The sequence below is a fragment of the Lemur catta genome, chromosome X (assembly GCF_020740605.2).
Source record: "Lemur catta isolate mLemCat1 chromosome X, mLemCat1.pri, whole genome shotgun sequence".
NCBI classification, from domain to species: domain Eukaryota; kingdom Metazoa; phylum Chordata; class Mammalia; order Primates; family Lemuridae; genus Lemur; species Lemur catta.
This window is the reverse complement of record NC_059155.1, coordinates 12,947,345-12,973,470: the sequence shown is the minus strand read 5'-3', so window position 1 is coordinate 12,973,470 and position 26,126 is coordinate 12,947,345. Positions and strand designations below refer to the sequence as shown.

General features: G+C 42.1%; 1 protein-coding gene across 1 annotated transcript in view; it reads left to right on the top strand.

The window, feature by feature from the left end:
• GUCY2F (guanylate cyclase 2F, retinal) overlaps positions 1-26,126 on the top strand; it is a 94,950-nt gene that overhangs the window by 57,276 nt on the left and 11,548 nt on the right. The window contains exons 9-16 of the mRNA XM_045538608.1: positions 3,237-3,413; positions 5,991-6,147; positions 11,726-11,875; positions 14,919-15,067; positions 17,336-17,499; positions 18,274-18,466; positions 21,774-21,948; positions 25,341-25,439. Of these exons, the coding sequence (XP_045394564.1) occupies positions 3,237-3,413; positions 5,991-6,147; positions 11,726-11,875; positions 14,919-15,067; positions 17,336-17,499; positions 18,274-18,466; positions 21,774-21,948; positions 25,341-25,439 (1,264 nt within the window). The remainder of the gene's footprint in view (positions 1-3,236; positions 3,414-5,990; positions 6,148-11,725; positions 11,876-14,918; positions 15,068-17,335; positions 17,500-18,273; positions 18,467-21,773; positions 21,949-25,340; positions 25,440-26,126) is intronic.

Sequence of the window (26,126 nt, the reverse complement as noted above, 5' to 3'; positions counted from 1 at the left end):
TATCACTTCCTCTCAAATTCCACTGATACATATGGCTATACTTAAGTCCAAGAAAAGCTGGGAAATGTGAATTAGTTCTTTTCCCAGTAAGAAAAAGAAATAGATTTGTTTTGAACAGCTAGCAGTCTCTGATATAACCACTTCATATTGTGCCTTCCAACAGAGTTCCAGAGCCTAGTACTTTTAGCTTCTTGGTTTGTAAGAGAATAGAACCTTAGAAGAAGATGCCTACTTTGCTATGTGTGGGCTGAATTTCCATAGCTGCCTTAACTGGTTTAGGTTGCAGTGGACTAGGAGAATTGTTGTGGGTGCCAGGCTTTTATGCTTACAAGGCAACCTTGGTGGTCAATAGCTGCCATTCCCGCCAGGGGTAATTTAACCTTGGCTTGGATCACCTTGTTGGAGAAGCAAGCGTATTTTCTAAGTCCCCCCATATCAATAAATGGCCCATCATCCTTTGAGTGCTCAAAATAGAATAATCCTTGATTTCATGCTCTCCTTCACTCCCCACACCAACAAGTCATCTGATTTGTAGCTCCAAAATACACTTCAGATCTTCCCATTTCTGTTCATTCAACATTGTTACCATTCTAAAGATATATATATATACATATATATATACACACACATACATATATATCTGTGAAAAAAATATATTTTTATACACAAAAACATATATATATATATATATATATATCTGGGAAAATATATTTGTATGGTAAGTTTCTGTAATTAATAATTTCTTAATGGTCAAATTCACCAGACACTTTTCTTTATCTTACCTGACCTCTCTGGTATTTATCATGCTTTCCTGAAATTCTTTCTGGCATTTGTCTCAGTTTCTTGAAACTTGTTCTGTGGTATTAATGATGTTGTTCTAAATAGGCTCTTCTCCACTGATCTGGCCTCCCTTGTGAGTCTTTATGCAGGCGTTCTTCCATTTCTCATCCTCTAAATGCTGCTATTTCCTTTTTCTCTTTATTCTATATGCTTTCCTTGGGTAATCTCATCCATTCCCATTAATTTCATCTACAATTTACATGCTTACAATCCCCACATCTATTTATCCTGTTCAGTCCTCGTTCCTGAGCTCTAAACCCTGAATATGCAACTGTCTTTGAAATAGTTTCACCTTGCTTTTATATAGGTAATCATTCTCAGTATGTCCCAAACTCAATTTACCATCAGTCTTTCTCACCACCAAATTTGCTTTTCTAACTGTCTTAGGTCAGATTCCCTGAAAGCTGAGCCAGTGAAGGAAATTCTTGTTCAAATTACTTATTAAGAGAATGCTCTCAAGAGAAAAGAGTGAGGGAAGCAGGATAGGGCAGGGGTAGAAGCTAAGCAAGTATTTGATCTCAGCTGGAGACTAGCAAAAGTATGATCTCATGGGGAAATGCTGGAGCACAAGTTATACAATAAGTCCCACCTTGAGGCTAGGGAGCTAGACTTTTGTACCATCCCCAGTCAATCAATTATTGCCTGAGGTCTGTGGGTGGGGCCTCGCCTCTCAGGTAAGGTGTCTCACCTTTGGTTTGGGCTCCAGAACAGTTTTCCTGAAAATGGAGTAACTGTGTTATCATCCAGCATTCATAACAGTTGGGGGATGCATGGTAAAAGGAGGGATATGGGTGAGACACCAGCACATCCACTTACTATGCCATCCCTAAATTCCCTATATTCATGTATAACATTACCACCTACCCAGGAATCTAAGTAGAAATCTGGAAGTGATGATGGAGTCTTTTTTTCTCTTTCATCTCCCTTATAATAATTTTAGAGGGCAAGTATTGAGCGTCCATAATATAAATTTCAAATTCCATAGCGTGGTTCTCAAAGGCCCATGGGATGTGGCTCCTGTCCACTTCTCCAGCCTAGTGTTTCGTATTCTCTCCCTTGCACTTTGTTCTGGCCACCATAAACATGTTGCAGCTTCCTCAATATAACATGCTCACACTCTCAGTCCCTCTCATCATGTTACCTCCACTTAATTAACTCTTACTTGTCCTTCAAGACAGTCCAGATATTGCCTCCTTAGGGAAGCCTTCTTTGACCACCCCAAGCGGACTTAGATACTTAACATCTGAGTCTTCTCAGCATCCCATGCCCCCTTTCTTCAGAACACATTGCCCAGTAAAATATAATTGTCAGATTACTTGTTTATCACTCCTCATTGAATGTGAGCTCTTTCAGGACAGGAATTTCATCTCGTTGGTCTCTGCTTCTCCAGCATGCAGGCCAGTGCCTTGGACATTGTGGGCACATACTAAAAGCTTCTCACATCAGTAAAAATAAATAAATGGATGTAAAGGGAAAGTGTAGCCAAAATTTTAGATGTTTCTTCTGAAACAAATTTTGTAAGCTCTGGATTGATGTTTATATAGAGAAGTTATTTTAATAGGTGCTGGGTATTCACAGAAAGACAACCTATTCTACCTTTTACTGTACTAATCCTCTTGGGTCGCTGAGCGCCATTCTAGAGAGTCCCAAAGGAATTAGGGAGAAAGCTGCAGCTCCCGCATTCACTGTAAGTATGTCAAAAGAGATCTCGCTCTCCGAAATTTCTCCTTTTAGGCCATCACATTTGTTTTCTATTGCCGCTATAACAAATTAGCACAAACTTAGTGGCTTCAAACAACCCCAGTTTATTTTCTCACATTTCTGTAGATCAGAAGTCTACGCAGACTCAGCTGGGTATTCTTCTTAGCATCTCACAAGTCTGAAGTCAAGGTGTCAGTTATACTGGGCTCTTATCTGGAGGCTTGGTGGGGGGAACCATTTCCAGGCTCATTCAGGTTTTCAGCAGAATTTGGTTCAGTGCATTCATAGAATTGAGGTCCCCATGTCCTTGCTGGACGTCAGCTGAGGGTGGTTACCAGCTTTTAGAGGCTGGCCACATTCCTTGGCTAATAGCCTCCTTCCTCCATCTTCCAAAGCCAACAATGGTGTGTTGAGTGCTCATACTCTGAATTTCTCTGACTTCGTCTTCTGCCCTCCTCTTCTACTTTTGAGGGTTTATGTAACAAGATTGAACTCACCCTGATAATCTCCTTTTTGCCATATAACATAACACAATCACAGGAGTACTGCTAGGGGTTAGAGATCACGGGAATCACAATTCTGCCAACCACAGACACCAATCATAAGAAGAGTGAAGAGAAGGTTATGTGCCCTCAACTTTGGTCCCCAATTGAGACAGGACAACTGTGACTCTCCTCTCTCCCTCCCATTTCCAGATGAAGGACCTCCGTCATGAGAACATTAACCCTTTATTGGGCTTCTTCTACGATTCGGGGATGTTTGCCATTGTGACAGAATTCTGTTCCCGAAGGAGCCTAGAAGACATATTGACAAATCAGGATGTGAAACTCGACTGGATGTTTAAATCATCACTCCTGCTGGATCTCATCAAGGTTAGTGGAAAAACTGAGGAAATCTTGAATTTTCCCTGTAGATTAGAACTTTAATGTTTTGGGATTTTTTTTTTCTCAGATCATTGTGATCATTTCACTCCTCCACCTTCCTTCCCAGGGTTCGCTGCCCCCTGCACAGTTCTTTTGTTCATATCTGTTAGAAGGTATGGATATAGATAGAAAGGGTTTGCCTCCCCGGAGCCACCAATTTGAGGGCCAGCTTTTTTTTTTTTTTTTTTTTACTTCCTATTGCCACTGAGCACTTTTTTGCCTTAAGCTATCCTTTCTTCCATCCCATTTCTCTGCCTTGTGGATGAGTACTTTTGGTGCTCATTCCCAGATTCTTTGATGCTACTTAACCCTACCTCCTACCTAGCTTTCACCTTCTAAAAGGTGGCTCAGTCTAGAACAAGGTGTTGGGTCTTTGCATGCTATAGCTGTGGTTGTGGAACTTGGCGCCACTGGAAAGATTACTTGTTCTATCAGGCAGCAACTCCATTCTTTGAGTTAAAGCCAGCTGACACCCAAGGAGGTTCATGGATAAGTCCATGGATAGGCTTCTGCGGAGCCCATGGACTCCATGGAATAATATACAAATTGTATGTATGTCCCTTTTTATGGAGCTGATCTGGGTAATCAATGACATCTTGAGCTTTTTTTTCTTTGAGACAGGGTCTCTCTCTGTCACCCAGGCTGGAGTGCAGTGGTGCAATCATAGCTCACTGTAATCTCGAACTCCTGGGCTCAAGTGATCCTCCTGCCTCAGCTTCCTGAGTAGTTGGGACTACAGGCATGTGCCACTATGTTTTTTTATTTTTTGTAGAGACAGAGTCTTGCTACATTGGCCAGGCTGGTCTCAAACTCCTGGTCTGAAGTAATCCTCTCTCCTCAGCCTCCCAATGTGCTGAGATTATAGGTGTGAGCCACTGCATCCAGTTTTTGTACTTTTCAATTCCAGAATTTCCACCCATGAGCTTCTTGCATATTGATCACAGTCTTGATTTCTGTATGCTGCCCTAACCCTTTTCCAGAGGGCTCGAAAGGGAAAGATATTGTCTCATTCCAAATCCCTGTTAAGATAGGTGTGATTAGCCTCCTTTTAACAGAGGCTCAGAGAGGCTAAATGGGGTACATTTTGTTATATAGTGCCTGGCACACATAGTAGGTACTCAATAAATATTTCTCAGCCAATTATTAAGTGGCAGAGCTGATAATAGAATCTAAATCTCCTGATTCCTATGTTAGTGCTCCTTCTACTCATCCTATAAGCAAAGCCCAGTGAGTTAAGGAAGAAGCCTCTGAATGACAGTCCTCCTAGGCCCATGATGAATGAAATCCAAGCATTAGACAACCTGGGGGAATCTTGCCCACTGTAGACTCTGCTTAGAAATATTGGAGAGTGCATACTATCTGAGAGCACAAGATCTAAAGCAGCCAAATACAAATAGGTGTCAGGCTGTAAAATAGAGCCAGATACTTAAAAGGACTCTTAGCATAAACAGTTCTGAAATGACTGCTCTATTATATGGATGTATTTATATGCAGAATGATTAAACCCATCTGATCAAGAGACTTGGTAGACCACATTTGAATGTCACATGAAGGCAGCCAGACAAGCACAGAGATCAGTAGAACTCAGCTTTCTTCTTCTTTTTGGTTGTCTGTTTTTAATTGCAAAAATAATATATTAAATTAAATTTAAAAGTCAAATGATATAAATATATATTGGAAAAATAGTGACATTTACTCAGCCCTTTTTCTTCATACCCCACCACCAAAGTTATCTGCTGATAACAATTTGATAACTAGCCCTATAATTCATTTCATGTGTATTTACATACATTATAGATGACTTTTTAAAAAATATAAGTGCTGTCACATAGTTCTGCAGCTTGCTATTTTTCACTTACTTTATGGCTTAAAATTGTTTCCATGTCATTACATACAGATCTATCTTATTCTTTTTAAGTGTTGCAGAATATTTCACAGTGTGGATTGTACCACAATCTAGCCAGTGCCTTCTTGATGTCTATGTATTTCCAATTATACACTATTATAAAAGCAGAGCTACAATGAACATTCTTCTTTTTGTTTCTTTGTGCATATATGTAAACATTTCTCTGAAGGAGAAGTAGAATCCCGGGGTCACAGAATAGGCATATTTTAAATTTGCATAGCTATTACCAAATTGCCCACCCAAAAGTTTGTACCAATTTCCATGCCTGCCAATAATAGATGAGAGTGGGTTAGACCTTTTGGGGAAAATCAGAATCTCCAAATTCCTGGCAATTATATGTGTATGGATCCATTCTGTGTCTGAAATGTCAATAAATCTCCCAGTAACACAATTCTCTATACACACAGGATATGATTCTTCATCGAAGCATAAAATTTTAGAGCTAAAAGGGACCTGAAAACCAATTCATGTTGTCAACGGTTTGCTTTGCCTGCATATAAGAGAAAAAGGCTGAATTCTGGATCATAATAGCTTATGCCATTAAGAAGCTCAGAAAGTGGCACTAAAAGCACAAAATAGTTAAATAAGTTGCTAAGTAAATCCTGTTGTATCATCTGCAGGGCATGAAGTACTTACATCATAGAGAGTTTACTCATGGGAGGCTAAAGTCTCGAAACTGTGTGGTAGATGGGCGTTTTGTACTAAAAGTGACAGATTATGGCTTTAATGAAATCTTAGAAATGCTGAAACTTTCTGAAGAGGAACCTTCTGCAGAAGGTAAGCAATGAATTGTACCCTCTGATGCACACAAAGTAACTCCAAACTTCAAATGAAAATATGCACTGAATTAAAGCCTCGGGCTGATTTCAACACCCTACTTTTGTTGAAAATCCAGCCTTATTTCCAAGCCAAGGGACTTGAATGAAATCTGCCTATTGTAACCTGGGCCCAGCCTAGCCTTCTGAACAAAGCCGGTGTAATAATGTTCAGTTCCTGCTGTGGCAGGATTAGGCTGTATTGTTTGGAGACCCCAGTAGTCCCTGAAAAAACTTGCTGAGAGCTAGGCACACAGTAGGTGCTCAATAAATACTTGTCAAATTGAATGGAGGGTAATTTGGCAGCTGGACCCCCACAAAGTGCATTCTAGAATAGGATGTCACTAGAGCATACTGGCACTATCTCTGTCAGAGAGGAAGAAACAAGGAGGGAGCCCTCAGCAAATAAATGCTCCTATAGGTTGTATGGGATGGCTTCAGACAAAACTGTGGGCTTCTAGTAAATAAGTAGACATGCCTGCATCAAAGTCAAATGAAAATGTAGAGACAAATCTCTAAACAAAATCTTTTATTTGGGAAAACTGAGTTGCAATTCAGGGCATACACACAGACCAGGGTTGTCTTTGGTATACTCGAAGAACAAAGAAAGGTTGGGAGTTTTATTAGAAAGAGAAATGGTATATATTATTTGGAAAGAAAATTCACAGGCACTAGGAAAGTTTCTGGGAGAGGGCAAGCTCTGATTGGTGAGTGGTGACAGTCGGTAAAACTAGTCTTAGAGTCAGGGCAGTTTGTTTCAGCAGGTACTAAGTAAAACAGGTCTTAAGGCTAAAGCAGGTCATTTTGGCAGCTGGCTTGAGGGATAATCCCTCAGCAGGTGCTTGAGCCTCAAGTGCCTTTTTTTCCCTCCCCCTGGTCTCTCGACTTTAATTTAATTGGATATGACAAGATAACTCCAATTCATACCATCAATTTTCATGCCTGTAACGTCCATTTTGTGTTTTTGTCTTCTATCTAGTGCACCAGTGGCAGCACTAAACAATGCCTGTAGGGGTCATAACAGGTCAAAGAAATAGGAGAAATCTGAGATGGGGGTGGATGGGTAAGAGACATGGGTGAAAGGACTGATGGGAGAGAGGGAGGAAGAAAGAGAAGGAGGAAAAAGGAGAGAGACTGAACAGGGTTAAATACATATAGGAAACTTGGGCATTAAAAGTTTTAACCAATATTGCAAGGATGAAGAGGAGAGATAGTGACAAAAAACACAGAAACAGACAACCCAAAAAAGAGACACAGGGAGAGATACAAAGCTACAATATGTATTCATATTCTTAAAAGGATCATTAGCATTATAAATTTAAAAACTGCTGACTTTACTACAAGATAGGAAAGAAGAATGAAAGAGAGAGACACATGCACAGAGACAGACAGTTCAGTCATTGGTGGCATCATCTTTGCTCTTTACAAGACACGTGGAATATTAAAATTTATGTAGTCATCTACCCCAACTTTCTTATTTTACAGATGAGAAAATGGAGACTCACGATTTCCTCAAATCGTGCAGCTACTTAGCAGCACTTCTAGGACTTTGATTTAGGTCTTCTCAAGTCTAGCCCCTATGCTGCAGAGATGGCGAGACCTTAGCATTTTGTCAAAATTAGTCATGTGTAAAAGCTAAAACACAATACCCAGCTTCCCAGAGTTCCATTTAATTCACTGATTGGCAGCCTTCGAACTTAAGAAAATCTGGTCTTTGACTGCATAAAGGATAGCTGCAGTGTTTTCTTTTTGTTGTTGTTTTTTTGCTCTGTTTTCTTTTTTGCTTTTTTTTTTGCTCTGTTTTCTTTTTGATTTTTTTTTTTTTTTTTTTTTTGGCGGACTGTATCTGTCTCTGTCTCTCTCTCTTATCATTTCACTTCACTCTCTGAATTGCAGTGGCAACCTGGATATCCAGTCCCTTCTTCACACACTGCAGCCAGGAGGAGCTTTCTAAACTGCAAATCTGATCATGTTACAACTGTGCCTAAATCCATTGAATGGCTTCCCATTGCTCTAAGGATAAAGTTCAGATTCCTTTACATGGCTTATGAGCTGAGCCCTGCGTGGTCTAGGCCTTGCCGACCTCGTACGCTTAAGCACTACCCCTCTGTCTCTACACTCCAGCCATACTGAACTACTTCCATTTGTTTATTTACACCAAGTTCTCCCTTACTTCCAGATCTTCGCACACACTATGTCCTCTGCCTGGGACACTTTTCCCTTCTCATTCTGTCATGCACTCATCTGGGTCCAGCCAAATTCTACTCCATCTTCAGGGCTCAACTTAAGTATCACTGCCTCAATAGGCTTTCCATGACCCCCTACACTTGGCTAAGTTGCCCTCTTTAGGATCTTTGAGGGCCCTAAACCTTGTTGTAATACCATACTTTGTTAGTCTTACTTGTTTAATTCTTCCCTACCCAAACTATAAGCTCTGTGAGGGCAGGAAACTGGCTTGCCTCCCTCAGCACCTTTCACAGTACTCGACAGAATAAATATTTGTTGAACCAATATCAATGAATGAATGAAATGAAACGAAATAAGGGAACTGGCCTTCCTTAGATGACAAGGCTAATAGAATCTTATAATTGAATTGTCCTTGGAGGTCATCTGGCTCAACTTCCATTTTACAGATAGAAAAACTGAGGTTAAGATAGGTGAGCTATTTAGTGGCCAACCTGCGATTTTGAGTCCAGGTCTCTTGACTTCCAGTTCTGTGTTCTTTTATACTATACCACACTAGCTCTTCAAAGTCAAATTTATCACCATAGCAAGGCTCAGAGTTAGTACTGGCTCAAGCAGATACAAAACAAGCCAAAGTAATTTTTATAGTTTTCCTGAGAGTTCAAGTCTAATGGTAGCTAGTGTCTCTTACTTGGTTCTGGAGAGGGGATGAGGAAATGGGGATGGGTTGTAAGTGTATTCATTACTGCCCACTCTCAATTATATAAGTATAGTGCAGAAAAAGCCTCATTTTATCCATTAACAACATACATGTAAGTGCTCTCTGAAAATACTATTTGGTAATGATTGTATTTAATCACCCAGCTTTTTACCAGAGAGTTTTGCCCTCTTTTCCCTTCTTGTGCTTTTAAATGTGCAGGGAGAAAGGATGCCAGGAAGAAGTAGCTGCACCATTTTCCCTGCTCCCAAATAGCCACCCCTGCATTCTCTCCCTGCCCCCAAACCATGCTGCCTAAAACCTCACAGTCAGAAATGTATTCTTTTGACTAAAGTAGCATTCAATCTTTTCAGTTTTATTTGTAAATAGCAGTCCTCCTAGGCAGGGAGACGTAAGAACAAACCACTACAGTGAGTGTGTCAGAGACTTTCATGGGGGTGGGTGGTGGGTGGAGGGTCGGTGGTGTCTGGTGGGGGGATAATAGCAGGGGACACTTGGAGAGCAAAGAGAAAAGGTGGGTGCATGATGGGGGGGGATGAGGCTGGAATTTCTTATTCCACCATTTTGATAAGGATTGGCTGAAAATAAGAATTTCCAGGGTGGGTTTCTCCTTCCTGGGTTTCACTAAAAATTAAAATCATCTCTGACCTTTTGCCTTCCTTCCTGCTTCATAGAATCTTGTCGGCTGGGCTCCCTTCCCAATACCCAAAATTTAACAAGATGAAAAGTTAGCCATCACTTTCCCTCTGCCACCCTCACCCTTAGCAGACATTCTTCTCCAACCTCCCTATCTGGACATCACCGTGTTGTTTCCTCCAAGTCCCTCTCCTTCACAAGGCACAGTGAGCCTGTTCCCAGCTCTGTCACTTCCTTCTCCATTGTAGCCTTCCAGTGTATCTGGTTCCCAGTCCTGCTGCTGCCACCCCTGCCCCCATTCAGGCCCCTTTCACCTCACTGCAGTTCTTACTGCAATAACTTCTTAGCTAGTCTCCCTGACTCCAGCCTCTCTCCTTCAATCCAGCTTGTGCAGGTTGCCAGATTAATCTTCCCCAACACAGCTTTCATCAAATCCCTCCCCAACTCCAGCACCCCTACAGCCTTTTGTATTCACTCCAAATGCCTTCATTTGGCTCTCAGGGCTTCTCACCTTCTGCCCCCATTCTTCCAGCCACCCCCCTCCCCCACTTCATCAACCCCATTTCTCCTTTCTCATTATTCCTTAACAGAGCCCTTCTCTTCAGCCAAGCTAATCTTCTTAGCACCCCTCCCACCCGCAATTTGCTCCTTTCTGCCTCTTGTTCTTTTGCACATACTGTTCTTTCTCCCAGCAAAGCCCTTACCCTCTCAGCTCCAGAAAGCTGCATCCTTAACCTTCTTAACAAGCACATTTAAGATTTAACTTTTCCAGGAAGCCTTCCTGGATTAATTTGACCAGCTCAGTTTTTTATTAGTTTGAACCTGATGGAATTGCCAATATCCAATGATTTTTGACGCACAGAAATGGCAATTTCATGTGATTCAACCTAAAACACCTTCCCTCAACTTTTGACTACTCTATTTATATTGTTAAAGTATATTTCTTTATATATTGCTCAAGGTACCCCCCCTCCCTGAAAAATTTATGACATTCCGACTGCCATAAACTCTGAAAACAGAGATAATCTTTTGTCCCTCATGGGGCCTGAAATGCAGCAGAGCACACAGTGAGTGTCCAATTTTGGCTTTTAATAGATTCATTTCCCTATACTCTCTCTCTTGCATTGCAGGTAGGTGTGCACATGTCTATCTTGCCCACTGGTCTGTGAACTCCTCAAGGGCAAAGGCGAGGTCTGATTCACCTCTGGCACCTCCCTATATATAGCACAGTGCCTGGTACATAGTAGACCCTCAATAAATATTTTCAGAACTGAGTTGAAGGAATTGCTGCACCTTTTTGCACTGCAAGGAACAGAAGCGGCTTGAGGATCCTCTAATCCTGTGGTCCCCAACCCCAGGACTGTGGACCTGGATGCGTCCGTGGCCTGTTAGGAACTGGGCTGCACAGTAGGAGGTGAGCGGTGGGCAAGTGAGCGAAGTTTCATCTATATTTACGGCCACTTCCCATTGCTTGCCATCCCCCACACCCTGGTCCATGGAAAAATTGTCTTCCAAGAAACTGGTCCATGGTGCCAAAAAGGTTGGGGACCACTGCTAGAGAAGACCTGGAGAAAGCAAGTTGTGAATCCCTGAGTCCCGGCACAATCAAATTACCAGACACATATAGATCTCCGTAAACAGCAAATCCATGGCAACGGGTCTGGCAGTGCACTTGCCTTTCTCTGGAAACCTGCCAACTGCTCATTGCAGGCTCGAGAGAGCAGGAAAGCAAGCACCAGTTTCTCTACATGGAGCTTCTCTGCCCTTCCCCACACCTCTGCTGTGTCTGCCTGCGTGGTCCTGGGGTGGAGAGAGTAGTATGTTTTCTCTGTATGTAATTCCTTAGATGAATAGATTGAGACCCTGGGGGGCCCTGGCATGCCAGTCTGTCTAATAAAAATATAAAGCAGTCAATAAAACAGCACCCTTGGAGCGCTTAAGGGCATTGCAGATGTTGTCAGTTAATCTCCCCTGCATTTATTACACAATGCTTTCTTTTCAGAGTTGCTGTGGACCGCCCCTGAACTGTTGAGAGCCCCAGGGGGCAGCAGGTTAGGTTCTTTTGCAGGAGATGTCTATAGCTTTGCCATCATCATGCAAGAAGTGATGGTCCGAGGTGCCCCATTCTGCATGATGGATCTGTCTGCCGAAGGTAAGCAGAGGTGAGAAAAGGGCCCCAGGGGCCCACCATGACTCAGATCATCATGCTAACCCAGGCTGTCGTGATTTGCCAGAAGAGTGTTTGTACTAACAGCTGCTAGTCTGCAAGCACACCATGTTGTGTGCAGGTGGGACTTGGAGGCAGACAGCTTTAGGCATCTGGAAGAAATTCCCCCCACCCAAGAAGCTGGTCCTTTTTCAAAGTGTGACATAAGCCAAGGGTCTATAGGACCTATATTAATCCCTCTGCTTTTTTTTTTTTTTGCGATCTCCTTTATGCTTTTGAGACACTCTCTGCCAAGTATTTTAACACCCCTCCCGATGCTCCTGGATGCCAAAGTCCTCACACTCCTTCCCTGTGACACACCACAGCCTTCCATCCTCATCTCCTATCAAGACACTTGGCTATCAGGGAAGAAGCACCAATGGATGGTAAAATCAGTGGGCAAAAGTTTGAGCGGAAACAGGATATCTGCATATTCTTAAAGTGTGAACCCACAAGATACTTACTAATTACAAATGGAAAAATAGTAAGTTTGCAAATGGAGGATTCTGTAGACACCACCTTAACCAAGTGATTAAGGTTACCATTAATAAAGTATTACTAGTAATAGGCATATCAACATCATGTACCCCACTAACATTATGCACTAAGAAGGGCACATCACCTCTGTGGTATTCTCACCAAGAAAAAAACGCATAACTTCAATATAATCATGAAAAAATTTCAGACTAACCCCAGTTGAGTGACATTCTACAGAACTGGCCAGTACTCATCCAAAGTATCTAAGTCATGAAAGACAGGAAAAGAACGAGGAACTATAATAGATTGGAAGAGAACAAGAGACAACAATTACATGCAATATGGGAGCTTGACTTGGATTGTAGAACAGTAAAAGGACATTAGGGGAAAACTGATGAAATTCAAATAGGAACTCTAGTAACAGTATCATACAAATGCTAATTTCCTTTTTACTATGGTTCTGTAAGTTGGTAACACTAGGAAAAGCTGAGTGAAGGGTATACAAGCAATTTTGCTATTTTCACAACTATTCTGGAAGTCTAGATTTCTTTTAAAATATAAGCTTTTAAAAATGAAAAAAGAAAAACAAAAACCACTTAGCTATTCTTTGCACCACTCAGGGTCTGACATCACTCTTCTACTTAAAACCCTCCAACTGTTCCCTGTCACTTGTTAAATGAAGCTGAGACTCCTCACATGACATACAAGGCCCTTCACAATCTGGCCACTAGCCACCTCTCTAGGCTTATCATTTGTCACTCTCCACACTCCAGCTAAACAACGTGACTGGCAGTGCCCTCAAAGCATCATGGTCTCTTCTACCTCTGTGTCTTCATATGTGCCCTTCACAATAACTAAAACTTCCTCACCTTCTTTCCACTTTACCTCATCCAACTCATGTAACCTCCTCTGGGAAGCCTTCTCTGACTCCTTCAGTATGGGTCAGGTGCCCACTCTGTGCTCACCTGTGCCTATCTCCACTAGAGCACTTATATTGTTTGCCATTGTTTATCTCAATTGGACTGTAAGATCTTCAAAGGCATGAATCATGGTGTGCTTAAGCAGAGAGGTGACCCATTCAACTTGGTGGTATTCTGAGAAAGGGACAAGGACTTCCCCTGCCAGAGAATGAATGTCAGTCATGTTCCAAGAGATTCATTCCCATGGAATCTATCACACCTAGAGCAGGAGAAACCATTACTGGTACAGGCCAACCTGAGTCAAAGGAGCAGAAGGTGGGATGTCACAAGGAGCTGAGAAGTCAGAGGCAACAGCTGAAATTCTTTCATGGAGGCAATGGGGCACTTATTAGAGTATGACGCAGCACTGTTGGAGTGTTACAACCAATGCAGGGGTGGGAAGGGCACACTGGTAGGGCAAGCAAGGTTTGCGTGAAGATGTGGAGGTTAGAATTGGGGTGGCAGGGAATGGAATGAGGATGAGAAATGAACCTGAAGAAACAGTTGGGGGCACGTTAAAGAGCTTGAATTTTATTCTGTGGGTAGTGAGGAATCATAAAAGCCTTTTGAGCAAGAAAGTGACATGGCCAGGTTTGTGTTTTCAAAATGGTTTGGAGATGGCTAGGCTGGAAGCAGAGAGATCAGTCGGAGGCCCAGTGTGGGTTGCTGGGGATATTGAGGGCTAATGACTTTCTCCTGCTGCCAGGGAGTTTTCTCCCTTTATGAAAATATCAGTCTGGCTGATCTAGACCTTTGGTCACTAATGCCTGTTGTGTCTGAATAGGGAGTTTGGGAACTCCCAGGTTGAGGTCTGAGGCATTTGGAAACAGGACAGTGTAGTAGATTGAGACTGCCTGAGTTCAAATTCAGACTCTGTCACTTATGACTTCAGGCAAATTACTTTCTCTATGCCCCAGTTTTCCCAGTTGTAAAATGAAAATAAGAGTGCCTACCCCCCTCTCTGTAGTGAGAATCCAAGGAAATAATGTATGCAAAGTTTTCAGCCCATAGTCTGGTATATAGTAAATGTTCCACTAAAAATGGAGTTCATAGACCAGCAACCAGGAGGATCATGATGAGGCCTTGAACTGTTTACTGCAGTTCTTAATTCCTTTTGTCTAGAGGCCATGCAGGGCCCAAATCTTGGACCTGGGCTGGGCGTAAGCCTGCAGAGAGGCTAAGTGGGTCTACTGTGAGGACTGGAAGGCTTAGATGATTTGGGAGTGGGTGAGAGCAGCCAGGTCATTGAAGTTTAGCATTAGAATTGACATCACGTAAGCTGTATCTAAAACCTAGCAGAGGCAGGATAAAGCTGTGCCTAAATGATATCAAGAGTTCATTTGATTAATTTCTCACCCCCTCCCCAACAGTCTGATGCAGCCTTTGCTCAAATACAGTCAATATTACAGGCCACATAAGGAGAGAGCAAAGGAGATGGCCCTTCTGTGTTTTCTCCTGATCCATCCCTTTCTTGGCTAAAACTCAATTATCTCCACTGAATTTTGGTGTTTTTCCCATAATTTGTAAACCTTTCTCTTATTGCATCTGTACAGAAATTATACACAGGCTTAAGAAGCCTCCTCCTGTGTACAGACCAGTGGTTCCTCCTGAGCACGCTCCTCCAGAATGTCTCCAGCTGATGAAGCAGTGCTGGGCTGAGACTGCAGAACAGCGACCGACTTTCGATGAAATATTTAACCAGGTAAGGATTCTGAATCTTATTGCTAAGAAGCCATCCTCAAGCCAGTCTACCTAAGGCTAACTCCTTGGGTCCTTGTCATATTGTGGAAGGAACCTCTTGCAAAGGGTAAGGACATGCCTCTTGGAGAAGCAGCCTGGGGGGAGGGGGGCTACTTTGAAGCCCTTGGTGCTAGAGCCTCAGCAGCACATCATCCAAGAGTCCAAGTGTTGGTTCTGGTGCTCTTCTGTGTCTGTCTGAACCTCTGCTCCAGACCGTCTACAATCTGTCCTAATCAACCTTTCAAAGATGGAATTGAACCACTTGTCATTTGCAAGGCAATGGCACTGAGACAGTTAGGAGATGGGTATCATGGAATACATGTGACTCCTCACTGAGCTGTGTTTGCTGAGATCCCAGGGAACTCTGACGAGTGTACCATTTAAGTGACACCAGGTTGTTTTGGGAGAGTCAGGAAAAATATGGGATGTTTAGAAAGAATGTTCAAGATGAAGGAAAGTGCAAATGGGGAGTGCAAAATCAGGAGATTCCTTGGGTTCCCAGGGAGCTACTTGAGGCAGTAGGGTACATGAAAAGTGATAACCTCTCTCCTTAAGATATTGAATTTCTAAAGAGGTTGATTTTTTCCCTAGAGGTGGAGATTGGAAGGGGACATGGAAGAACGGATAGAATGAGCCCTGCTGAGAAAGCTAGGGTGCAGTTCCTATGTTGGAGCATGCAGGTTAGAGCTTTGTTGAAACGACAGGACACCGAAACTGAGGGTGCTCTCTATGAGTGCTGTGTCAGCTCTGGCAGGGAGGCTTTTGAACCTGGCTGGAGTACAGCACTGAGATGCTTTATGAGTGGCAGGTATCTGAGGCGGAAAAGACAAAGAGTTGGACTCAAAGCCTGAGGGGCCCTGCTTATGAAGTCATCCGTATCCCCAGCTAACAATGCCTCCATTAGCCAGCCCGGCTGAGTTTCTTGAGGACACTCGAACAGGTGTTCAATAGTATGGAAAAGGCAAAGAACCATGAAGGTCAGATTTCTAAAAAACTTACCATGAGGCAGGAGAAAAAGCATTTGCCCTTGTGTTGATGCTAGAGATGTTATTTCAGAAGGCAGCAGAGAAGCTGGTGATAGATAGGAGTGCACATCATGCGACTTTCAAACAAAACATCGCGGGGGCTGCCCTCACTAAGATGCTTCAGTGGAAGTTTAGACTGTCTGATGACAGGGCTAGCCTCCCAACTTCCTGCAATTAATAAAGCTTAAGTGAGAGGAGGAGGAGTGGGAGGTTTTCTAGGGGAGCCCAAAGGATCTGAACTGGCTACTGAATTTATCTCCAGGACTTTGGTGGACATGTAGATGTGAACCAAGCTCAGAAGGAAACTCCTAGTGTTGGCCTTGGGACATTGGATGCTAAGTGGAGCATATGTGTTCCTGCTGTATAAGAGGGCTCATTGGAACAGAACCGTAGGTGTCTGCTTAGCAAAACCAGCACCAGTTTTTTACTACTGCGAACACAGCCGTGTGCATGCTGAATATAGCAGCATGGAGAGGTTGCCACTCATCTTTGTAATACTATGCCAACCTCCTTGTTTCTATAGACGGACAAGGTCCCAAGAAGGTGTATTGAAAATTTGTGGCATGCAGCCACCTCTAACAGATCAGGGCATAGAATGGGTCAAAACCAGTTAAATAGTTCCACATGACCCTGACTGACCTGAAGAACAGGTACCAGGGGACACCATTATTCTTGGACCCCATAGTAAGGAATAGGGGTAGATCTTATCATGTGGATCTTGAGCCCTCTTTAAGAGGTCAAGAAACCACACATTGTCCAAGAACTGGCAACACAGTAGCATTTGAGGATAAGGATGATTCAGTAGGCTGATTATCTAGAAGAGTAAAACAGCACTTCTGCCTTCTTTCCCCTTACCCCACCCACAACTTGCCTGGGCTCAAGACCAAAATCTGTTGCCTTTGAAGTGTCTACTATTCATGTGATACTGTCTTAGAACTGAAGGATCCTGCCCAGAGCACCTTTGCTGAGACTTGAAAGAATCAGAAGGACAGGGGAAGAACTACTGGGGCTGGGGTGGGGAAGAGCCCTGTGAATGAGCCAGGGTAACAATGAGGGTGGGTGATGACTTTTCCTATTTATATGTGGTTTCACCTTTCCTGCACTGGCATTTTAGAGGAAAAGATTTGTGGTAAGGGGGCTTGCTCCATCATCTCTGAGTTTGGGGAGTAAGCATTCCCTGGCTCCTTTTTCTGTTTTACTTCCAGTTTAAAATTTTCAACAAAGGGAAGAAGACCAACATAATTGATTCTATGCTTCGGATGTTGGAGCAATATTCTAGCAACTTAGAAGATTTGATCCAGGAGCGGACCGAAGAGCTGGAAATTGAAAAACAGAAAACGGAAAAGCTTCTAACACAGATGCTACCACCGTATGTGTGAACACCTGAGGAGTGTGAATCCTTATAACAGTGTGTTCTATTAAAAAAAAGAAAAAAAATTACCCATCAACTAACTTCTCCCTCCCCCTGTTCTACACCATCTCTCCTCCTAGTAGGTTTGAATCACACCTACAAATCAAAGTAGAATTGGAAACCAAGGGAGCAGAGCATACATCCTAATTTTTCACTACCTGTGGATCATGCGGGTCATTTAAGTTTTTGGTGCCTTGGTTTTTCTATGTCACTTTGTGACTTTGCCAGGAGGTTGACTAATTAAAAGAAGGCAGTTCTTTAAGCACCTAGAGGAAAGTAGCATGTTTTTTTTTTCCAGGTCTTTTCCTCCCTTAGTTGAAAACCTTATCTATTGCTACAATTTCCAAATTTTCCAGGGCACATTATCATGTTGTAACCTGATCGTCTTGGAGGTAATTGAGCAAACTAGTCTCATGAAAAGGCAACCACCTGGGAACATTCCCCAGGGGGCTGAGGTAGAAGTATAGAGAGTTGAAAAAAACTCCACGAAGGCACGGACCTGGTCTGTGTGCTCAGCGCTGTATTCCAGCACCTGGCATAGTGCCTGGCACGTTGTAAGCACTCAAAACATGTTTGCAGAATAAATGAACAAATTAATGTTTTCATCTAGGTGACATTTTCTTCATAGTCATTTACTTAGCTGTGATTTTTAGAATAATTGTGTTCTAGCAGGTGTATGTGGCACGAAGGGAGGCAAGTGTCCTCTTAGGAATAGCTATGTCTGCTTTTCAGATCAGTTGCTGAATCTCTCAAAAAGGGCTGCACAGTCGAACCTGAAGGCTTTGACCTGGTCACCTTGTACTTCAGCGACATTGTGGGCTTCACCACCATCTCAGCCATGAGTGAGCCCATTGAGGTGGTGGATCTTCTGAATGACTTGTATACACTCTTCGATGCAATCATTGGCAGTCATGATGTCTACAAGGTAGGTTAATTAGCAGAGAAATACATAACAGAGTGAAATTTTTACATGTGGCTCATTTATGTGTATTCCAAAATTGAAGGATACAATTTTATAGAACGTTGTTATTTAGAAATAAAAATTTAAATGGTACATCTCTTTCGTTGGTATCCCATTGGAAACAAAAGCCAGATAGAATGCATATAATTTCCTACTTTACAAAATAACAACTCTGAACCCAGTAAGATTGCAAATTTCTTTTGAGACTTTTTTCCTAGAACTGGGATGAAGAAGAGGTTGAGGCCAGAAGAGTTATTGCATGTCAGTGGCTGAGTACCCATAGTGTAGGCAGTATTGTGCGAGGCACTGAAGAGGATAAAGAAGAAGTACTGGTGTTTTTCTCATAGTTGGTGACTGTTACAGAGTTCATCTTCGTATAGTTTGTGTGGAGCTTATATATGCTGTTAAAATTTGTTCTCCTCCCTTAGGTACTGTTTTTAGACAGGAAGGAACTTGGTATTATACCAGGGAGCTATTAGACCTGAGGCTCTTTGGGACTGCTACAGCGTAACCAAAGGGCCCCTTTTCCTTGGTCTAAGGTCTACGGAAGTGATTAATTATGAGTAAGCCCGTACCTCCACCTTCCCCCACTCCTCCAGCCTGTTAATTTCCACTCTTTCTGTCAAAGGTTGCAGAAGATGAGTAGAGAATAGATGATTACATTCACTCATTTTGGTATCATGCTTCCTTACTCTTGTTTTTATATGCTGTCTTGTCTCTAGGCAAAAATGACTAAAAATCTTATAGCAGTAGGGGGGCATTTCCACGTTGTCTGCATCATGGATACTTGTCTTATTGATGGAGAAAGATGCCTTAGGCATCCCAAACGTTAGCTCCTCTGTCCCAGGACTCAAGGTAGAGCTGGAGAATGAGTAGCTCCATTCATTGGATCCTTCACAGTAGTCTGAAATGTTCCAGCTCTCAAATCAAACACAGGCAAATGTGTTTATCTCAGATTAGACAGGGCCCTTTCAGGTCAGGCAGAGAGCCTCAGGGCTAGGCCAAGCCACCTAAATAGGGTTCAGAAATAGACATCATATCTGTCAATCGCAGGAGTTGCAAGCTAATCAAGAAGCATACATGGAAACCACGGTGAAGGAAAAATCCATGGAATCAAACTACCTGTCTTAACTTGTTCAACTCAAGCAGCCTGAAGAGAAAAACAAATCACTGAAAGCTAATTCAGTTGAAACTAAAATCAAAGATGATTCAGCATGGGCAGTAACACAGCTACTGCTTTAATCAATCCAGCTGATTCTGTTCATATAATTGTTGGGGATTTTAGGAATGAGGCCATTAGATATTTTGGTACTTCTTTGTTGCAGTGGGGAGTTAGTGGGCTATTCTCACGACAGAGCAGGGCTATATGAATCCAAATATGGAATCTAATTTTTCAGTCTTGTTTATTAAAAACAACACAGTGCAAAGGAAATAAAAATTGAACCAGGAGTGAATGACCAAGCCCATTTGTATTTTCATTTTCTTTACCTGTAAAATTGGAATCACCTCCCCTGGCACTTGATAATCTGAAATGGAAGTGAGAAGGCTGCTGCAGAATTATGATGTTTGTTATTTGTTTTCAGTTTTGGTTCTCTGCCACCACGCCCATCTTAACCAGATCCCTTTCTAAGCCTCCTCTTCCCTTTCATTGTCTTAATGCTGGCTGACGCCACCCACAATTCCCCACAGCAGTCTATACACCAAGGCCATGTATGCCCATGTTCTCTGCTTTTCTAATCTCCTCATCCATATCCTTGGGGTTTCCTGGGTAACTAACTCATCAAAGCTGAAGGGTCAACCACCAGTCTCTGATAATGGCCAGCCATTCAGTTTCTCCTCCCACATAGCATTTGCATGGCAACCCTTCCTTCCTCTGTGCAAGCTGGCATGCGTATTTAAGGGCAGGAATCCTTTCCTCATATTGCACCAGGCAAGGGAGTACCCTGGATGGAAGCATGTTGAGGGACAAAGTCCTATAGGTGTAAAGGGTCATTGTTATTGGCTATATAGAAAGCCATGATGAGGAGCCTATTGTTGATTGCTAAACTTCTTTCTCTGGGGCTGAATCATACCTACAGTCCAAAGGCCGGTTTCAAGATATACTCATTTGGTGATGACGATAATGATGATGATGGTGATAGCTTGCACCTAATATATGTTATCATCCACCAGACAGCTTTTAAGTGCTTTGACATATATTAAGTTATTTAGTTCTTAGAAAACCCTACGAGGTAGGTACTGTCATTATCCCTGTTGTATGGATGAGGATGCTGAAGCACAAAGAGATTAAGTGATTTGCCTATGGCTACACAGCTTGTAAGTGTTGAATCTGGGATTCTAACCAAGGCAGTACGACTTCAGAGTTTCATGCTCTTAACTACTGTATTCTGTGAGTGCACTTTTCTAGGAAAACATGAAATTTAACTGGATCCAAACCTGGAGTAGCACCGTCTGGCCGGCAAATTTCATAAAAGTTCTTTCAGCTTACTTATCTTTTAGATTTACCTGAATAGCTTCAACTTACCGGTCATCTAAAAGAGTGAGCACAATTCTGTGGGGAAGATGAGGAACACAGATTTGCATTTATTTCCAGGTGTCTAGGTCGAACTGCCCCCTGCCAAGTAGTTGAGAGCCAATAATGCTGCCCCTCGGGGAGTTAGCAGTAGGAGAAGAGGTGGGAACTGGTGGGAAAAGACCCAGTTCTCATACCCAACAAGCCTGCAAAACTAACTTCAGCACATTAGCAAGGCAAAGCAGCTAAGGGAACAGACTCTTCCTTGTTCTTCTTTTCCCTTTCCCTATACTCACCTTAAGGCTGCCCTTGCTTATTTGCCCATAATCCTCTAGAGAAATGCTGGCTGGGGGAGCATCATAGGGTGCTCCCCCAGGGACATACTAGGGACAGTCCCAGAAATCTCCCCTTTTACTTTTCCCAGGAATTTCTCAGAGCCTGATATTTTTCTAAGGTCAGTCAGGAACCCATGAAGTACCTACACTTATTTCAGAATCTCTAGGTGTGGGGCTGAGACATTGGTATTTTTAATAAAGCTCCTTAAGTGATTCTAACGTGCAGCCAGTCCTATGAACCATGGACAGCCCCTCTCTCTTTCCTCACTTTATAGGAAGACAATCTGGCCTCCATCATGCCCTTAAAACTCTGTGAAAAAAAAAGAAAGAAGCTACTTGCTAATTTTCATCATACCCTTAAAACTCTGTGAAAAAAAAAAAAGAAAGAAGCTACTTGCTAATTTTTATTTCCTCTGATTCCCAGGTAGAGACCATTGGAGATGCCTACATGGTGGCCTCAGGCCTCCCAAAGAGGAATGGCAATAGGCATGCAGCTGAGATTGCAAACATGTCCCTAGATATTCTGAGCTCTGTGGGCACCTTCAAGATGCGACACATGCCAGAGGTGCCAGTCCGAATTCGAATTGGCCTGCACTCAGGTAATGACAACCAGTTAAAGCAAGAGAAAACATTCCCATGAGCCTCGAGGAAGACTAGAAAGGGAAGGAAGAGAAGGTTGCTCTCCCCTGACTCCTGGCCGCTGATTATCCACGTGTCCTGGGTTGCATGCTTCCTTTATGCCTACCCAAGTTTACTCTCTTCCCAGAACCTGCACTACCACAGTGGGAAGCAGCTATTTTTCTAGGCACTAAACCCTTTCTGTCTACTATTCTGGTTAGAGCCAACACTTCCACTTTTGACTATGCTGCAAGATCAACAGGTATATGTTGTATTGAGGATAATTCATTTAATTAGTTAAAATCTCAACTTCTGAAGTATTTTTCTCCTACACTTAATCCCCTCTTTCTTGATTATCTTCGAGCTCCCCTCCTTCATTGTATCCTTTCCATCTAGCTTCACACATTCACTGGTATCTTGACAGACATCTCACGATGTCGCCTACTAGCTCCTCTTGCATCCTTCTCCATTCCCCATCTCTTTCTCTTTGCTATGCTATTCTAGTCTCCTTTTCTTCCCCTATCCTTTTCATCCCTCTCCTACAAAACTTATTAAAAGAATGACACTCACTGTGCCATTGCTTTGCTATCCACTCTTGCCATAGCACCTTTGCAATCTGGCTTTGGTCCTCACCACTCTCCCCAGCCCTTGTCTGCCCTTACCTCTCTGCAGCATTTAACATTCATGACAAGCTTCCCTAAAACGTCCCTCAATTGGCTTTCATGACACGCTCCTCGCTCTCTGCATGCTGCTTCTTTGCTTCATTTACTGGTTCTCTTAGCTGCTGCTGTTTTCTAACATTTTCTACAAAGCTTTCAGTCTGGTGATCTCCTTGCTTTCTACACATCCTCACCTCTAATTTGTTTCTCAACCCACTCCAACCTGGCTTTCATTTTCTACCAGTGTCTAATAATTCCTTTTGTTTCTCTCTGTTCCTTATATTGGTATTCCCCAAGGTTCTGTCCCTATCCACTGGTTTTCTCTCCTACATACTCTCCTGGGTGATCTCATTTATATCTATGGTTTAACTACCACTTGTGTACTGATGACTTCTAACTCTATAGCTTCAGCATAGTCTTCTTCCTTAAACATCAGCCTTATATATCCAACTTCCTGCTGACATTTCCACCTGCATGTTCCATGTAGATCTCAGACTCAACGCATCCAAAACAGAATTATTTTCTTCCTGTACAAACTTCCCCCTCTTCCTGTATTTATTCTCTATTTCAGTTGGTGGTACCATCATTGACCAGTTATTCTAGTTAGTCTTGAAAGTCAGTCTCCTTGATTCCTCCCTCACTCTGACCTTCAACATTTAATCAATTACTAAGTCTTGAATGTTTTACCTTTTAAATATTTCTTGAATCTCTCTTGTCTCCCCTTCACTCTCACAACCCGAGCCTAGGGCACCAGCATCTCTTGCCTGGATCACTGTAATAGCATCTTCTTGCTTCCACTTTATCTCTTTCCATCCATCCTTCTCCTAGTCATTAGCATAATCTGTGTTTTCTTGTTTTTCCTTCCACTAGAGTTTAAGCTCCTTAGTGGCAGGAACCATATCTTACTCATGTTTGTATCCAGAGCGCTTAGCACACAGCAGGTGTTCAATATTTTTCTTTTAAAGACTAGTCCTCTTCTCTCATTCACACTCCAGTTTCACATCTCCAACCCCCTTCAGCATACCTCTTCTTGTATGATTTACTATTATTTAAAATTTAACATATTTAAAACTTTAAGTTATCTTTCCCCACAAACTGGCATAAACTCATAAGCCCATGCCAATTTTCTCATGGCTGTCAATCAGACAGCCAAGTCTGTTGGTTCTCCTTTCATAATGTCTCATAATATTCTCTTTCATAATGTCTCTTTTATCACCTCTTTTTAGCCACCCACTTCCCATCATCTGCTCCTTCCCAGTACCTTGTGTTTGGATTACTGCAACAGCCATCTAAAGGGTTTCGTTGGTTTTATTTTTTCCCCTTTCAATGCATTCCATACACCAATCTGAGAAAAAAAATAAAAGAAGAAAAAATCCTTTTCATTATGTTATTTCCTGCTCTCAAAATTCTCTAGTGGTTCAAGGTCCTCCATCTTGTGCAACCTACTTAATCCAACCTTGTCTCCAGTTTCTCCCCAGCCACACGAATTAGGCAGACTGGTTTCTCTGAGAGTTTCCTAAAATTCCATGCTCAATCCCAACCATGAGCCTTTGTTTATTTTCCTTTTTCACCTATTCAAATCCTACTCATCCATGAAGACCCAGATCAAATCCTACCTTCTCCATTGGACCTTCTGGATGGAGTCAGATTCTAGTAAGCACTTCCCCCCATTTTCTAAACTATGTAGCACTTCTCTCTGTATTGTTTACCTTGCTTCAGCCATACATTGTCTCAGGTTGTTGCTTAATTGCTTCCTGTTTGGTAGTCTCTTCTCTACAATTAGACTTGGACCTCCTGGAGAGCTGAGACCATGTGTTACATTTCTTTCTTATTCATCTCTGTGCCTAGATCAGTACTCAGTGAGTGCTTCTGAATGAGTGAGAAGTGAATTAGAATGAGAATATAAATTGTGTAGACCTTATTTTTATTCTCAGCAAAAAGAATTTTTTGAAACAAAATACTTAATTACTTTCTTTAACTCAGAAAAGAGCAAAAAGATAATGCTGAAAACTTTAAACATAGAAACAGAGCAGAGACCAGAAAAGTGAGGGTGAAGAACTTCTAGATGCTCCCAAACTGACTTTTCGGTATGGCTGCTGAAATTTTTTTCAATTACCCTGAACACCTAACACAGCCATATTAAAATGTAAGAAAAGAAAACATTCTCAAAGGAAATAGAAAATATTCTTGGATTGTCTATGTATACTGCTCTTCCACACCCCTAATGCAGGTAATAGAAAGTCAATTGTTTGTATTCAGATTTTTTAACCTTCTTAGCAATAATTCTCTTGCTGTACACAGTTTGGGAGAGAGACAGACCTATGATATCCTTTCTTCCAACCCTGTGACAAGAAAGAGTCACATTTTTTCCCTTGCAACAAACATGTTTGGATCCTGAGTCCCTGCTCAGGCTTTTCTGGTTTGGGTTGATGTTTATTTGTCCCTGTTGACAGATATAAGCATCTTGGTTGTAACTGTTACTTGGAACAAAGATATAAATCAGAAGGGTAGTCATGTCTGAATTGTTATAAATTTGCTTTCCTGTAGGGCAAAGAGTTCGTTACTTAATATAGTCTTCCTTCAGATTCCCAGAGCTATTTGATGGCAACTTTTATTCTTTTACAAAGCTACATTCCTTCCCGTTTGCAGAATTCCTCTATTAGCATTGGGCACATACTTGTTGACGGTAATTACAATCACCTGCTACTCTATAGGGCCGGTTGTTGCCGGAGTGGTGGGCCTCACCATGCCCAGATACTGCTTGTTTGGAGACACTGTAAACACAGCTTCTCGAATGGAATCAACAGGCTTACGTGAGTACCTGTAAAGGAATGGATGGGATGGTACCATCCTATAATTGAGAAAGTGATTCTTCCTCAAGAGAGGTGACAGGGAGCAGAGTACTTGATGATTTAATATTTTAAAGAAAAATAAAAGGTAATTTGAGAAGATTAAGATTTATCACACATTTTCCTGGTCTCTAATGGTAAACCAGTAGGGGGTGATGTTGGACTGAACATGTACCTTTCTTACAGAAATGAAGCTGTAGCTAAGTAACACTGAAACAGCCAGTGAATTTGATCAAAACAACTAAAAACGTCTTTTGGGTAAAGGAAAAAATTGGCCAGGCTGGCGGGTTTGTGGGAGTCATACTGAGAAAAGAATTAGGTAAGGGACTGACATTTTCAGTCTTTCAACTAGTTTGTGGAGGCACAATCAAGCCAGCTGCCTCCTAATCGGCTGCTGTTTGCTGCTCTAGTCCTCTTTTTGAACTAGTTAGGACCCTAGGAGTTCTGGCTTCATAAAATAGCCCCCTAGAACTTAGTTAGAAATAATCCCTCAATCTAAGGAGCCTTGGTATTCTGAAATAATTAATTCCAACTTGCCTGTATATAAAACCTTTAGCTTCTATCAAAACAAGCATAGTATCAAAGATACCATTCTTTCCCCACTTCTTTGAGGGAAAAAAATGGTCCAAACCATTATGATATTTGTCTGTT